This window comes from Onychomys torridus, chromosome 12, assembly GCF_903995425.1.
Source record: "Onychomys torridus chromosome 12, mOncTor1.1, whole genome shotgun sequence".
NCBI classification, from domain to species: Eukaryota; Metazoa; Chordata; class Mammalia; order Rodentia; family Cricetidae; genus Onychomys; species Onychomys torridus.
The window spans coordinates 29,521,227-29,535,287 of NC_050454.1; the positions used below are offsets into that span (position 1 = coordinate 29,521,227).

At 40.9% G+C, this 14,061-nt stretch overlaps 1 protein-coding gene across 6 annotated transcripts in view; it reads right to left on the reverse strand.

Moving 5' to 3' along the window:
- Positions 1-1,168: 1,168 nt before the first annotated feature.
- Positions 1,169-14,061, reverse strand: part of Bbx (BBX high mobility group box domain containing) — a 241,937-nt gene continuing 229,044 nt past the window's right edge. For 3 of the 6 annotated variants that reach the window (XM_036203545.1, XM_036203547.1, XM_036203544.1), the window contains 3 exons: positions 12,637-12,834; positions 10,359-10,542; positions 6,623-6,782 (listed from right to left, as the gene is read on the reverse strand). In XM_036203545.1, coding sequence (XP_036059438.1) covers positions 6,695-6,782; positions 10,359-10,542; positions 12,637-12,834 — 470 coding nt within the window. In that variant the 3' untranslated portion in view covers positions 6,623-6,694. Of the gene's footprint in view, positions 6,783-10,358; positions 10,543-12,636; positions 12,835-14,061 lie in introns of all 6 variants that reach the window. The other 3 variants (XM_036203549.1, XM_036203550.1, XM_036203546.1) reach the window with 2 other exon arrangements.

The window sequence follows — 14,061 nt, forward strand, 5'->3', positions numbered from 1 at the left end:
GTGACTTTGGTAATTCATTAGGTAATTTTACAGAAAACATTTTACATACCAAAGTTTGAACAGACAGGAATTTAACCCATTTAAAGTTTTTATACCATCAAACTCCCAGAACAACTTAACTTGACTATTATACACTGTCAAGCTAACTTGAATTTCTCAGTTTTCCTGCCTAAGTGCAGGGATCACATTGTATGCAACCATGTGTGGCTCTTCAGCATCCTTTGGATGCAATCACAAACCATGCTAGCTTCAACATGGAGTAAGGAGCACTCAATGTACATTTACAATAAAGACACCATGCCAACATTTTCTATCCCCCAAAGCAATGGCAGATAGTGATCCAGGACTTTGGGACCAAATATGTATTATTACACATCTATGTTGATATGGTTTCCATAGTACTTTTGTTGTTTGGGATTTTGTATTTGAAACAGGGTCTCATTATATAGCCCTGGCTGGTTGGGAAGTAGCATCAAAAGTTAGATTGCCTGCCTTTGCCTCCCCAAGTACTGGAATAAAGCTGAGCACAACCACATCCAGCTCCAAAGGACTTTTAAATAAGACAAAGTTCAGAAACACTCTACTTACTCAGTTTGAGGTCAGAGCTTTTATGGGTGGCTACCGCCTACATGATATAACTTACAGTTTTATTGGACAGAATCCAAGGTAAGAGTATGTCAAGCTCCCCTAAAAGCTCTCATCCCAAATAGCAGCCTGAAGTGAATCTTCTATCTTCCATTGGACTCCCTTTCACCATCCACCCTCCACATTAGGGGAGAGAGATCAGTGCTGACAATGGTCAGTCTCAGGTGAACACAGGGTCAGGGGAAACCATTAACCAATGTTCTGAAATAGTTGAAGAATCCTTTATTATTTTCTCTACTGTTTTTAGTGGACATGGTACACTGAAGGCACATACTCTATGGATGGTAGTATGAACATAAAGAAATGTATTTGAATAATATCTTTAAAATATTTCAAATTTTTATTAAATATTTTTATTGTTTTAAGATCACAGTTAAAGTACTTTAGCATGTTATACACATGACTTACATGTGCAATTTTTAGAAATATCAAATTAGGTATAAGATTTTGAAGAAATTATATAAATGTGTATATTGACTTTTACTACACATACATCTAAGAAAGCAATAATTCTGTTGTACCATTAACTGGAAATCATTTATTACATGGCATGTTTACACCAACTCTAAAGAGAACCAAGCCAATTTCCAAAGCAAAATAAAGTAAAAATAAAAATAAAATAAAATGAGGGAATCAGTCATGCTGAAACTGTCAACAGACTTAAGACCTGGGGTCAACTGAAGCTGTGGTTAATTTATGACATGTAAGTAAGCAATTCAAACCTATGACAACCAGGTTATAACCTGGTGTGTGGAATCTCAGGAGGTTTCATCAACCTTTTGACAAATTCCTGAGAGCCAGAGGCTTGCTTAGTGCTAATGACATGAAAATGTGGCTAAGCAATCACTAAGCTCAAGGTCCCCAGGCTTCCCGACCCTAGGTTCCGCTGCTCCAAGAGCCGAGGCACAAACGTGAGGAGTCAGGAGACAAGAGCAACACCTTCTGGCGAGCAACAGAGAAGTCAGTGACATTCCATGGAACATGAGTGTCTCTATGATTTAGGTTAGAGCTTGTGAGGTAAGATTCGTGTTGTGGGTGGGTTTGGAGGCATTCGATCAGATCCTTGTTACTCAGTCACCAGTTCTGGCCCAAGTTATCAGAAAATCTTTGGAAGTAGTAGTAATGTTCACAAAAACTAGTTCTGTGCATGAAAATCAATTTGAAGGCATGATCAGTTTGACCACTGTCTGCCAAAAAAATAAAAAATCAAAAAAAATTTTAAAAAATCAAACAAACAAAAAAACAAAGCAAAACAAAACAAAGGCCACAGAACTTTGAACTACAAAGTTCTTCCTGTGACTTTATCAGTAAGAATCACACCACCACAGATAGAATTTGGTCAAAAGAGGAAAGATCCCCCTCTCATCATGTATATTAATATATTTGAAGGGAGGGTAGCACAGAGAGGTGCAGGTACACAAAGAAGTCAAACGGATGTCATTTACTTCTGTTGCTTCTTTGTTCTGAAATGTAAGAAGGTAATAATGTCCCCACTGTAAAGGACAGTCCTTCAGCATAGAGTATTAACGAACGTAGCTATCACTTCCAAACACAAGCAAAGTAGTCCATCAAACCCCGACGCTTCACCAGATCCATGGTTCCATGAACTACACAGCTGCTTCTGTTTTCATTATACACATGTTGTTAGTTAATCTAAGTAAGACTTTAACAATCCCCAAACTCAAATAAAACCAAGTCCAGTCTAACTCTTTGGGAATGCCTGTATAAACAGAAACAACATCTAATTAGCAATTAGTACACTTTGCATAAAGTGCAAAACAAGGATGTGTGGGGAGAAGCTAAATTCAATTTCCACCTAGCAGTCACTCCAAACACTTTAACAGGTCAAATGTGATAAGCACTTGCTTCTACTGCTCATTTCAACAAGAGGATGTTCTCTCTGGAGAAGCCGGTTTGTGAAGTCCAAACACTGCAGTGGAAAATCGTGGCACTGAAGGTAGACGCGAAAGACAGACTTACTGAAATAACTTTGGAAGCCGAGGTAGCCCAGGAGGATTGGCCTTATCTGAGGGCTCTCAGGAGCAGTGCAATCCAAGGTGAATCTCAACAGCATCACGTACACCCCAACATTTCCCTTACAAGTGGTAAGGCCAGGCCTCCCCTGATTTCCTTCCTCTCCCCGGAGGAAGCGGTGGTGGGGCTTCTCCTCTGTTGAATGGGTGCTGTCCTCCAGCCTCCAGCTGCTGGTCTTCAGAACACTTAGGACGCATACAGTAGTTTAGCAGGCAGCATGGTCCCACTGCTTCACATTAACATCAAATGCCAAGCTTGGAACAGAGCTATGTAGTATTCCCTACCCCACCCTATAAACAAAACATGTCATTCAGTTTTCAGCTAATGTCTGTTCCATAGCAATTTATAATTTGCTTGAGATTTTACATTGGTGCAAACACTTCCGTACACTGAGCCAAAGACTGCAGAGTGCAAATACATTTTTTATGACTTAGCAAAGCATCTGACTTTAAGAAAACAATAGGGAATCAACATTGGACTCCAACACCCAGACAGGTTCAGATGCTCCTTTGCACATACAGCGTTGCCATCATCTTTCTCTAGTAACTGTACAGGCAGGAAGGAGAGTAACAATGATAATATGGGAATTATTTCAGCATGGCTTCCAGGCAACATCTGATAAAATTAAATAATTTCTAACACTTGTGGGAAAAGGCTGCCAGAATGACAAGATCACTCAGGAGGGGATTGAATGGATTAAGAGTTTTGATCCACCATCTGAGACTAACCTAATTTGGGGACAAGAACCTGTAGTTTCCAAAGTGGCTGTGGAAGTTTTTTTCCTTTCCCCTGATCTCATCTACAGTACCCAAATAAACAAAACTTCAAGGATGTCTTACAGTATTTTTTCTTTCACTCAGCTTAAGAGCTGCAGTTTTAGTTACTATAATATACTCTAGACACTTCAAACTTACATTGGAAATACCAGAATAACTAAAATAAATAAAAGGCTACCGAACACTGGAAGAGTGTCTGCACCTGAGACAGAACCTCCCACTCCAGCACTGTAGAGAAGGGCAAGAACAACTTCAAAAGAAGATTTATATACAGGTTTGAATCCAGAAATTAAGGTTAAAAGCATAAATACTGACATTTTCACTAAATGCAAAGTGGCTTCAGAAAGATATGCTACAACAATTTAGAATATAACAAAGCAGAACATTGTATTTTGGTTTGCTTGAGATATACATAAGGTGCAACGACTTGTTTTCTTGAGGATGCTGAGACAAATGTTAGTGTGGATGGTGCTTGCTGGCGGATTGTAAGTACACATCCGATCGATACAGCAATACCAGTTTCCAGAAGGAGAGAGGTGAAATGAAGAAGATGATGCTAATGCAGTGGAGTACAACGTGACGGACTGAAGGATTTGTGCTAACAAATGTTACCTGAAAATACCAACACCCCTCTCCAGCAGATTCGGGGCATGAGAAGCACAGCTACTAAAATCAAGACCTCACTCAGAACTATAAAGCTTTGCAGGATTTCTGCTACTCTTGGTGCCTAACCGCTTAAAAATTAAGCATTTCTACAAAAAGTTTTTTTGTTTGTTTGTTTAAGTATCTGAAAACAGTCATATCCAGTAAGTCCCTCCCCATTCCCACCCTGCCTAAGGGAAAAGCCACTGGGGGTCAGGAAAAGCAGACCAGGTAAGATATTAACCACGTAGAAAAAAAGTCATCTCTTGTTTGCTTCATTTTTAAAAAAGGTCTCAGGAATATACAGCAATCTCTTAAGGGACTCTAGTGAAATGTACTCGGCAGACTGAAGGAGGGTGCTCTGGCAAAAATAGATCTATTCTAGTGTATTCTAGAGAATAACAAGTTAGTACCATTGTCAAGATGCATGTTCTGCACCAATGCAATTGTTGGTTTTCTACTTTTGTTATTATTTTTTTGGGTTTTAGCTAATTATCATGTTTAAAATCACTGCTAGCAAGTGGTCCAAAACTCCAACAGCCACCAACATCAGGACCCAGCAATTTCCAAACATTCACTTTTTTTTTTGTTTTGAAATTTAGAAAATATTATTAAAACAGTTATAGTAAAAAATAGTATGCTAAAATCTGGGGCTATTCACTTGATTTATTTCTATGTGAATGGGGTTAAGCTATACCTACTGATTTACCTTTTACTCTTTCCTGGTTCCTCCATCCCCACAATGAACATCAATTTTGGAGGACACAATTTTAATACTCTGCTACCCTCCCTACCTGCTTTGGAAAGATAACATCAAAACAAAACACATCTCTATCTTTTTCAATTCTGTTAGTATTGTTGTACATATTTTCCAGCACCGGAACTGAAGTAATATCTACAACCATGAGAAGCTAGACCTAGACAGTATTAATAGAATCATTTTATATGGCTATTAGGTCAAATTACAATTAGAAAAAAAATCATTACAATTCAGTCAAGTATAAATAAGAAAGCTAGATAAAACCATGTAAACGGTCACCATTTAGAGATCTAATTCAAAAGCTTCAAATTCCAGCTAGCACTATCAAAACTCCACCAGTTTGAAAACTATTAAAAATTATTGCTGGGATCCAAAAATTAAAATTTGGTAGTTTGTGCTGTGATTCAAGAGTGGGGAAATACTTTGTGCTATGGAACAAATACCCTGTAAAATCTGTAGCCTCAGATTAATTTTGATGTATCACTTTGCATCTGTTGCTAGGAAACAAGACACTGTGAACGTCAGGTGGTTAAGTCAATATGTTGAATGTTGTAAGCCAGTTAATCCACTTGGCACTGGCATATGGTTGGTTTTATGCTTAAAAGCAACAAAACATGAAAAGGAAACAGAAACTTGTAGGTGGATCTGACTGAGAGGCACACTTCAGACACCTCCCCCCTCGTTTACTTAATACCTCCTCAACAACACAAACTCCAAATGGCTCCTAAAACCTGCAGTGCCTATTAGGCCGTGCATAGCAATCGCAACCCGTCCAGTCTGTCTGTGATGGATGTAAAAGGTCTGAAGCTCCAAGTCCATATGAAGTGAGCATCTTCAATGTGTTTAGAATAATGAAGTAATACTAAGGTCACTTCTGAATAATATTTTTGTCTTTTTTTTGTTTGTTTGTATGAACGATCCATTGGTCACTTAGACCCCTGTGTAAAAATAAAAGAATCCTCAAGGCATGAAAACATCAGTAATCTGTAATCTGCAGGATGCTTCCCCTGTCTGGGAAAATATTTGCCACAATTTGCCCCAAGCAAATTCTTCTTGGTCATTCAAGGCTAAGAAAAAAATTCAGATTGTAAGAATTGTAATAGTCTCTTTCTCAATTTCAAAATCTCTCTCTCTCTCTCTCTCTCTCTCTCTCTCTCTCTCTCTCTCTCTCTCTCTCTCCATCTCTGCCAGCAAACTACCACTACCATTCTGGTGGCAAATATAAAAGTGCAGAATATATGGACCACAAGGCCGAGCATACACCGCTAACAATGGTACGTCTGCCTGACCATGCTGCTTGGGAGTCTCTGGTACAGGCTTTTTAATATTTATTCTACAATATAAATGTAGGTATAACCTATTATATAAACCATCTTAGAACTTAAATCTTCATGTACAAAAGACTACGAATATCTAATAATAACTAGTGCAGTGCGTCAGGGTTTTTGTTTGTTTTGAAAGAATAACTAGGTAATATATGAAACTAGTTTCACACTCTCTGGTTGGTAAAAGAGATGCTGGATGAGCTACAGTAAAGGCAGCCTTTTACCAAGTTACCACTGGTCACCATCAAAAGCCTTTTTTCCATGCAAAGCAAAGGTCCAAATCACTTTGCTTTTGCTCAGTATCACACAGTAACACTGCCCTCAAAAATTGTGGCTTCTGAAACAAGTGGTGCCAGAATGCTAAGTTTTGCTTCAAGTGATTCTGGGCTGTGTCAGGCAACAAGCACTTGTCCGCAGTCTGTACTTCCCACCACGTGGACTCGCCAGCATCCCTGGTAAAGACAAGGCTAGGGTAGTAGGTAAAGCACAATGTTTTACAATTAAAGGGCGCTTCACTGGTCAGCACAAGAAATAAGTACAGGAGCCTGTGGCATTTCTTTTGGCTGTCCATCATGGGTGAGCGGAGTTGACCTCTGACCTCTGTAAAACAAAAGGGGGAAAAAAATCACTTATTGAGGGTCTATAATCTGAGATAAGCAAGGACAATAGGTGATAAGAATGTTCCAGTGTCACACTCAACAGTAATTAATAGCTACTTTAAGTCTGGTTTTGTCCTTAGAGAATTTGACTTTGCTCCTTTCTTTTCCTTTTCTGAAGTTATCCACTGCTACTCCCTATAACCCCTAACAATGTTTTTTTTGTTGTTGTTGTTGTTATTATCCAAAGCTAAGGCCTTCCACTCTGCAGAAATAAAAACCTGAAAGACAGAGTTGAGCAACTCCTTAGGACATGGAAAACTTTCAGCCAAAAGTGATGTTCTGTGGGAAAGCCTTCCTCGTATCATGGAGATTTTAAACGACACTTTCCTGTTCTCAATGTGCCCAAAGAGGAAACTCTCCTATTTTGATTTGTATTCTCCAGGCCCTTTCCTTTTTTCTTTTTCTTTTTCTTTTTTCTCTTTTTTTTTTTGGCTTTTCAAGACAGTTTCTCTGTGTAGTTTTGGTGCCTGTCCTGGATCTCACTTGTAGACCAGGCTGGCCTCGAACTCACAGAGATCCACCTGCCTCTGCCTTCCGAGTGCTGGGATTAAAGGTGTGCACCACCACCGCCCAGCTCCAGGCCCATTTCTTAGGGTAGATAATACACCTAATTTAAAACCAGTTCTGAAGAGAAAGAGACTCACACTGAACAACAACAAGAAGAACAAAAATAAACAAGAGGCAGTGCAGAGCTTCTGTGACATCTCACAGGAACATGAGAGAGGCTCTCAGTGACAAAATCTAGCACCGACATTGCATTTTAAATGGCAAGAACATCCAGCCCAATACTTGGGCCAAAATCAGTACACAGAGGGACAACTCCTGACAGAGCTGGAGAACTCTGGGAAACACCCACTATTTGATTGATTCTATGCCAAAATACACCTGATTTTTCACAATTTTGTAGGTTTAGTAGTAAAAAATAGTTCCTGGTTGTAAAAATCCTATTCAAAATTTGTGGTACGTTCAGCTACATTTCTCTTCCTAAGGAGCCAGGGGTGAACCAACAAACCTGTCGTGCCCAGACAAGCACACTCAGGCTGCCCTGGTCTGGCCTGCACTGCACAACACACCATTGAAAACAGCTGAAGTGACAGTAGTGTTTCCACAGGTTTCTCCTTCCAATACATTTTCAATAAACAAAAGTGGCAATTTTAAAATGTAGCAAATGCCTGCCTTAGAGTTATACCCACATTCCTCTTGATGTCCAAAAAAAGAAAGTAATTCTGATATACGGAACACTTGAAGAATACAAGACGCTAAGGATTTTAAAAGAAAATGTACTAAGAACATATTTCTATTAATTTGTTCATTCATATGTGGCTGCTATTAAGTATTAACTATCCAGTTTGTTTAGCTCTCTCCTCAAGAAAAATAGATTTAAAATGCTGGTTTGTAATCTTTATGATTGTCTAATTATATTTAAAAATGGAAAAAAACTTTAGGAAATAGTAGGAAAGGAAGAAAAAAACAAGGAAAAGTGAAAGAATGCTAACATTTTTTAGGCCAACGGTATAACTTTAGTAATCACTGCTGTTTTTTCTAATGGCAAGTTATAGAAAAGTCTTTCACATAGTCTCTTCTATGCCTACACAGCCAGGCAGCCATACATTCACCTACTGGTAGAGGAGCAGCCACCTAAGCCACAAGGAACAAAACCAATGTTTTGTTTTCAAAATAAAGCAGGAGGAGACATAACATCAGCAGATACTAGACAACCAAATATGCCGCCGGTCTCAGGACAGTCTGAACACAGGTGCCTGAGGCATGAAAGCCGCAGCAGTGAGGCGCTGCGTCTGAGAGAGGGGACTAACAGCAGGGGCGAGAAGAAGGACCCGCCATTCACCTGTGGATGCGGATGCGCAAAGGCAAGTATGGTTTGGCTGGGAGGGGACCAGCATTTCCATGAGTGTGAAGCAAGGCTGTGGAGGGCAGGGCAGGCTTGCTGACAGCAGAAAGGCTTCCTTGGGTTTTCTGCTGGTGCAAGCTGTAAGTCACATAAGGCTAGCTGGCAGGACAAGGATGCAACCGAAGCTGCAGTGTGTAGAAGAGAATGCTTGCCTGAGGTGCCTGGCTTTTGGAGCCCTGTATTATGATTCTCACTGAGGTGCAAGGGAGTCTCTTTCTCAGGTTTAGCAGACCTCCCAACAGTGTCTGTCAGCCCTCACTCCCCAGCAGGACGCTGCAGGACACAAGTGAAAAGGAATGTGGCTTCCTGGAGACGTGGAGGCTTCGGGTGAGGGAGCACCAGAATTGACAAGTAAAGGGCCAAGGGGAGACAGAGCTGCCGCCAGGGCCTTCATATTTACCTGGAAGTAAGAGGGGCACCACGCTCTAGCACACTGGGCTTTCAAAGCTTTTGTACTTGGCTGAAAGTCTAATAAAGTTACTTCCAGTGGGTGATCCACTTTGAATAAAAAAGTAAAACACCGAGTTTACAAAATCCCTTCTTTCTTTCCCAAAGGATTCATTAAGTAGCAGAGGATCCAATTATAAACTTAGAACTTAACGTGCTCTCTATGGAACTTTACTGAGCTAGGAGTTCTCATGCCCATGGTCTGGTCAGATCCTTATGACTTGATTCTTTGGGGGATATCATCATGTTCAATATAAGGTGAGAAAACTGAGGTGCAGATCATAGAGATGAAGAAACTAATGGGCTTCTGTCTACCATAAGTCAGATGTCAACATGGTCCTTACTTTGCACCCATAGTGTTTTGACAGGGGGTATTGTCACAGATATATTGTCACAGCTACCAACACCATCCTTAGCACTGAGATGTCACAGCCATCCACATAACATCTCCATGGGACGAGTGCCATTGTGGTGGCTTAAAGGAAAACTGGTTCCCCAGTGAGTGGTGCTGTTTGGGGAAGTTGAGGAACCTTTGAGGGATGAAGCCTGGCTGGAGGAAGTATGTGACTGGGGGAGGGTTTTTAGAAGTGTTTCTATCTCTCTCCACTCTGTACTCATGGTTGAGATGTAACTCTCAGCTACCCTCTCCTGCCATCATGTCTACTGCTTGTGGTCATGACTCCCACGGTGATGGATTCTTATCCCTCTAGAATTGTAAGTCCACACAAACCCTTCCTTTGAGTAACCAACTTCTAGAAGAGAACCCAACTTCTAGAAATTGTCTTGGTCATGGAGTTTTAGCATGGCAACAGAAAATTAACAAATATAGCCACTCACTCCCAATTTACACAAAACAGATGCTGGGAGTGGGAGAAGGTAATTATCATGCTCAGGATACTGTATTGTCCTCCCTTCACGAACCTCTGCTTCAAGATCTGACCCAGAATGTGTGGATAATACCGCTTCTCTATTCACAGGAACTTCATACAAGTAAAGTTTAGTCATTTTCTCTCATGTTTACCATACTGTTAATTCACATATATACTCTGCAACAACTTATCTAAATAACGGTGCCCTTGAACTCAGTATGAAAGCCAGAAGATGGAGAGTAAAATGCAATCACTCCTGAAATGCTTCCTTCACTCCTGCTGGACCACTCACCTGTGCACATTCTCCATGGCTGCAACCTCAGCCAGTGCAGCGAGGCTGAAGAATGCAGACACAGCAGGCATTTCTGGAGTAGTGCTCCGTGGCTCCTCAACTGCACTGTGTGAGCAATCATCACCGCAGTATGTCTCGGTTCCTTTAGGGAGACTCCTCTGCAGTTGTTCCTTTGGTTTGTCATCTGAAACAAAGGAGAAATCCATCACAGGAGGAACATTCAGAGCAGGGTACTGAGGAGCACTGAGCCAGACAGCTTGGAGAGTTCTCTTTCCTGTCCATGTTTGCTACCCTCTGAGTAGCAGCACTGACACACACTCTTCCTCCAAGGTAACAAAGGACTCTCATTACGCTCAATGGCAACATCCTACTGTGGACGCCGCCCTAACCCTGAATGAAGAAAAGGTGTGTTTTATTCCCAAAGAATGGTTCAGTGTTGGAATGAACTGTGATCAAAATAAAACCCAAGACTTCTCTGATGGTTATGCCCTTCTCAAGAAGCCATAGCATATACTGTCACAGTAATGTGGGCTTGGGGTCTAATGCAATTCTAACAGGTAGAATAGACTAAACAACAGATAATCAGTCCTGCTGAGCTCCCATATTGTGGCTTTGTTTAAAAGACCTAATGGAACAAGACAAAGGATTTTCTGGTGCCTATGAAAAGACAAAGGAGAAGATTTTCTCCATTATGCAAACATTGTAGGAGAGAGAATTTTTAATACTATTCAAATATAGAAAACAAATGATGAAAGATATGACTGTCATAAATAGGACATAAAAGTGGCATGGTGTTTTCCTATGTAAAAAGGGAGTCTCTTTCAAAATTTCTCTTTCCTACAAATGAGAATGAATGAGGACATAAATGAACAAGGGTGTAACAATCTATAAAATGAAAGTTACTCATGAAAAGTAGAAAGACCAGTTTGGGTTTGAGGTAGGGTGATGGGAGCTAATATGATCAAAGCACATTATAGACATGGATGAAAATGTCATTATGGCACCCACTATTTTATACTACAAAATATGAGCTAATCAATAATAAAGAAAAAGAAAAGTGGCATATCAGAATCTAGATTAGAAAGTGAGGAGAGGAAGGATTTGTTGGATCAACATTGAGTGAGACACTGGTCTTCACTCTGACCTCCCCATCCAGACTCAGAATTCCACCTCTTCAAAGTTCCCCTCTACTGTGAAACTAGAACTTGAGGTCTGTCTCATGGTTCTGAGAATTATGTAAAAAATAAGACACAAGAAAAGTGCAAAGTTAACAACTGCCTTCTATTTCTTTTTATAATTAATTTATTTTTTATTTTATGTGCATTGGTGTTTTGCCTGCATGTATGTCTGTTGAGGGTGTCGAGTCCCCTGGAACTGGAGTTACAGGCAGTTGTGAGCCACCATATGGGTACTGGGACTTGACCCCAGGTTCTCTGGAAGAGCAGTAGGTGTTCTTAATCACTGAGTCATAACTCGAGCCCCCTGCCCTTCACTTCTAACCCAGCAAGTAATTCATCTGCATAAACACTGATATTAACCCAAATCAGATCAAATGTAGACCTGCTAGGAGGCAACAATTAAGATCACTCTGCATAGATAGCATGGTACCCCAAGATTTTCAGGAGACGTTCAGTCACCATTCTACCCTTTACTTTGAGCCTCTCAGAAAATTCTGTTATAGAAATCACTGGAAATCGGGCTGGAGAGATGGCTCAGCCGTTAAAGGCTAGGCTCACAACCAAAAATATAAGAAATCACTGGAAATAACAAATAGAGCACAAGCTACGACAGGAAGTGGGTAATTTTACTGTCTGTTTAGACCAGAAAACAAGACTTCCAGACACATTCTCGGGCTCCCCTAGTGGTTTGAATCAGCCGTATAGAAAGTTTTAAATATATTTTCAGGCTCTCCAATTCATTGCTTTGAATATCTAATAATCCCGCTTGTACTGACATGAATAGAACACCATGAAGTTACACAGACTCGTCTAGTAGCTTTCAAAATCTAGGCTCTTCTGGAATTTACTTAATCAACACTGTTTGGGGAGCGGGACATGGTGAGGAAAAGCAGCCAATACTCCAAAAGATTACCTCTCCTTTCTAGGGATTTAGACACACTTGGAGAAACAGCTATGGCTTTAGAGAGTGAAATAGAAAGATGCAGAACAGACGGGGTTTTCATTGAGAAATGGGACTTGGTTTATAATCACTTGCTGGCCAATGCAGCCATGGTGGACACCTGCTGGCTCTCATAACCTTGACCTAAAGATCTCCTTACCCAAGGTACCTCCTGCTGGTGATACTCGGCCATCTGCAGTCCTGACAAGGTGTGTGATCTTTGTTTTCCTTGCTTTTCTCTTTTGGCTCCCCACCAAAGGTTCTTGCATTGCTGCTGGCTCTGCAGTGTTGGGAATGGATAGGGCATTTTTAACCTTATAAGCAGGCTCTGTGGTGTTTTTGTCTTCTGAAAATATGGCTGAAATAAGATAAGCACATAGTTATACACAAAACTACAAAGCATCAGCACCATTCTTGAAAAGACGTATTTCTACCTACCTGACCCATCTGAATAGAGAATTTACACCCAAGAGTTTTCAAAACATTGACAGAAAAAAGAAATGAAACATTCGCACAATTTGTTTACTACTTATTTATAAGTTCTTCAAATTTGCACAGGATTCAGATACATCCCCTCATCTCTCTTTTATGGTGTGAAGTATTATAGCCAGGATATCACATCTGACCAGCAAGCATTCCACCACTGAGCTACACCCCCAGCTCCCTCTTATCCTGTCAACTATCTTTGGCAGGCTTGGGTGGGGTAGAGGTGTTAATGTATGCAAACTATTCACCTGTATCCCAAGAGATCACTGTAGTGGATAGGCATCCCAGCATTGGCCTGGAAGTTCCAACCCCCACTGAGGCTTCGGTAATGGTCACACCCACAAGGCGGGGCAGAGGAGGAAGCAGAAGACGAAGGATCGGGAAGAACTCACTCTCTTGGTTCCGGGACGCCGGACGCGAGAGGTGGACCGAGCAGAGTTCTCCAGAGACTACCCTCTACCTTGCCAGACTCTGCGACCTACCCCTTCATTTGTAAGTTACCCCACAAAATAAACTTCCCTTTTAACTACGTGGAGTGGCCTTAATAATTCCACCAATATCTGGCGCCCAACGTGGGGCAAGAATTTCCACCTAAAAACTGAAAAAAAAGATTCTTCTAAGACAGAGGTAAAAACAGCTTCCTAATTGTCTCTCTCAAGTTAGCGGCAGCCTGCCGGTTTGAGCTACTATGGCGGGTTCCTGGCGTGTGTGTCTGACCTGCAGTGTGGTGGGAATGAGGAATCTACAAGTGACACTTTACTCTGCTGCATGGTGGATTTAGCCTTTGCTAATTAAAAAAAAAAGGGGGGGGAATTTCTGGGCTATACACTGCTTTGATAGAACTGCTTCTGATAGTTGATGGTACACATGGCTCCAGACTCTGAGCTGTCGGTAAACTGTACCACCGCCATGTTGGGAAGCTGAGGTGGGCGGAACCAGCAGCCACAGCAGCGTTTCAGTCTTACAAAGATGGATATTACACAGAGAATCTGGTTTATGTTGTCTTTGGGATTTTTAACTGCAGAAAAAGATTTGATCATAAAAGCTGTTGAGTTAAACAAATATGTAAATTTTAAAGGTACCTTGACTTCAAAATTTG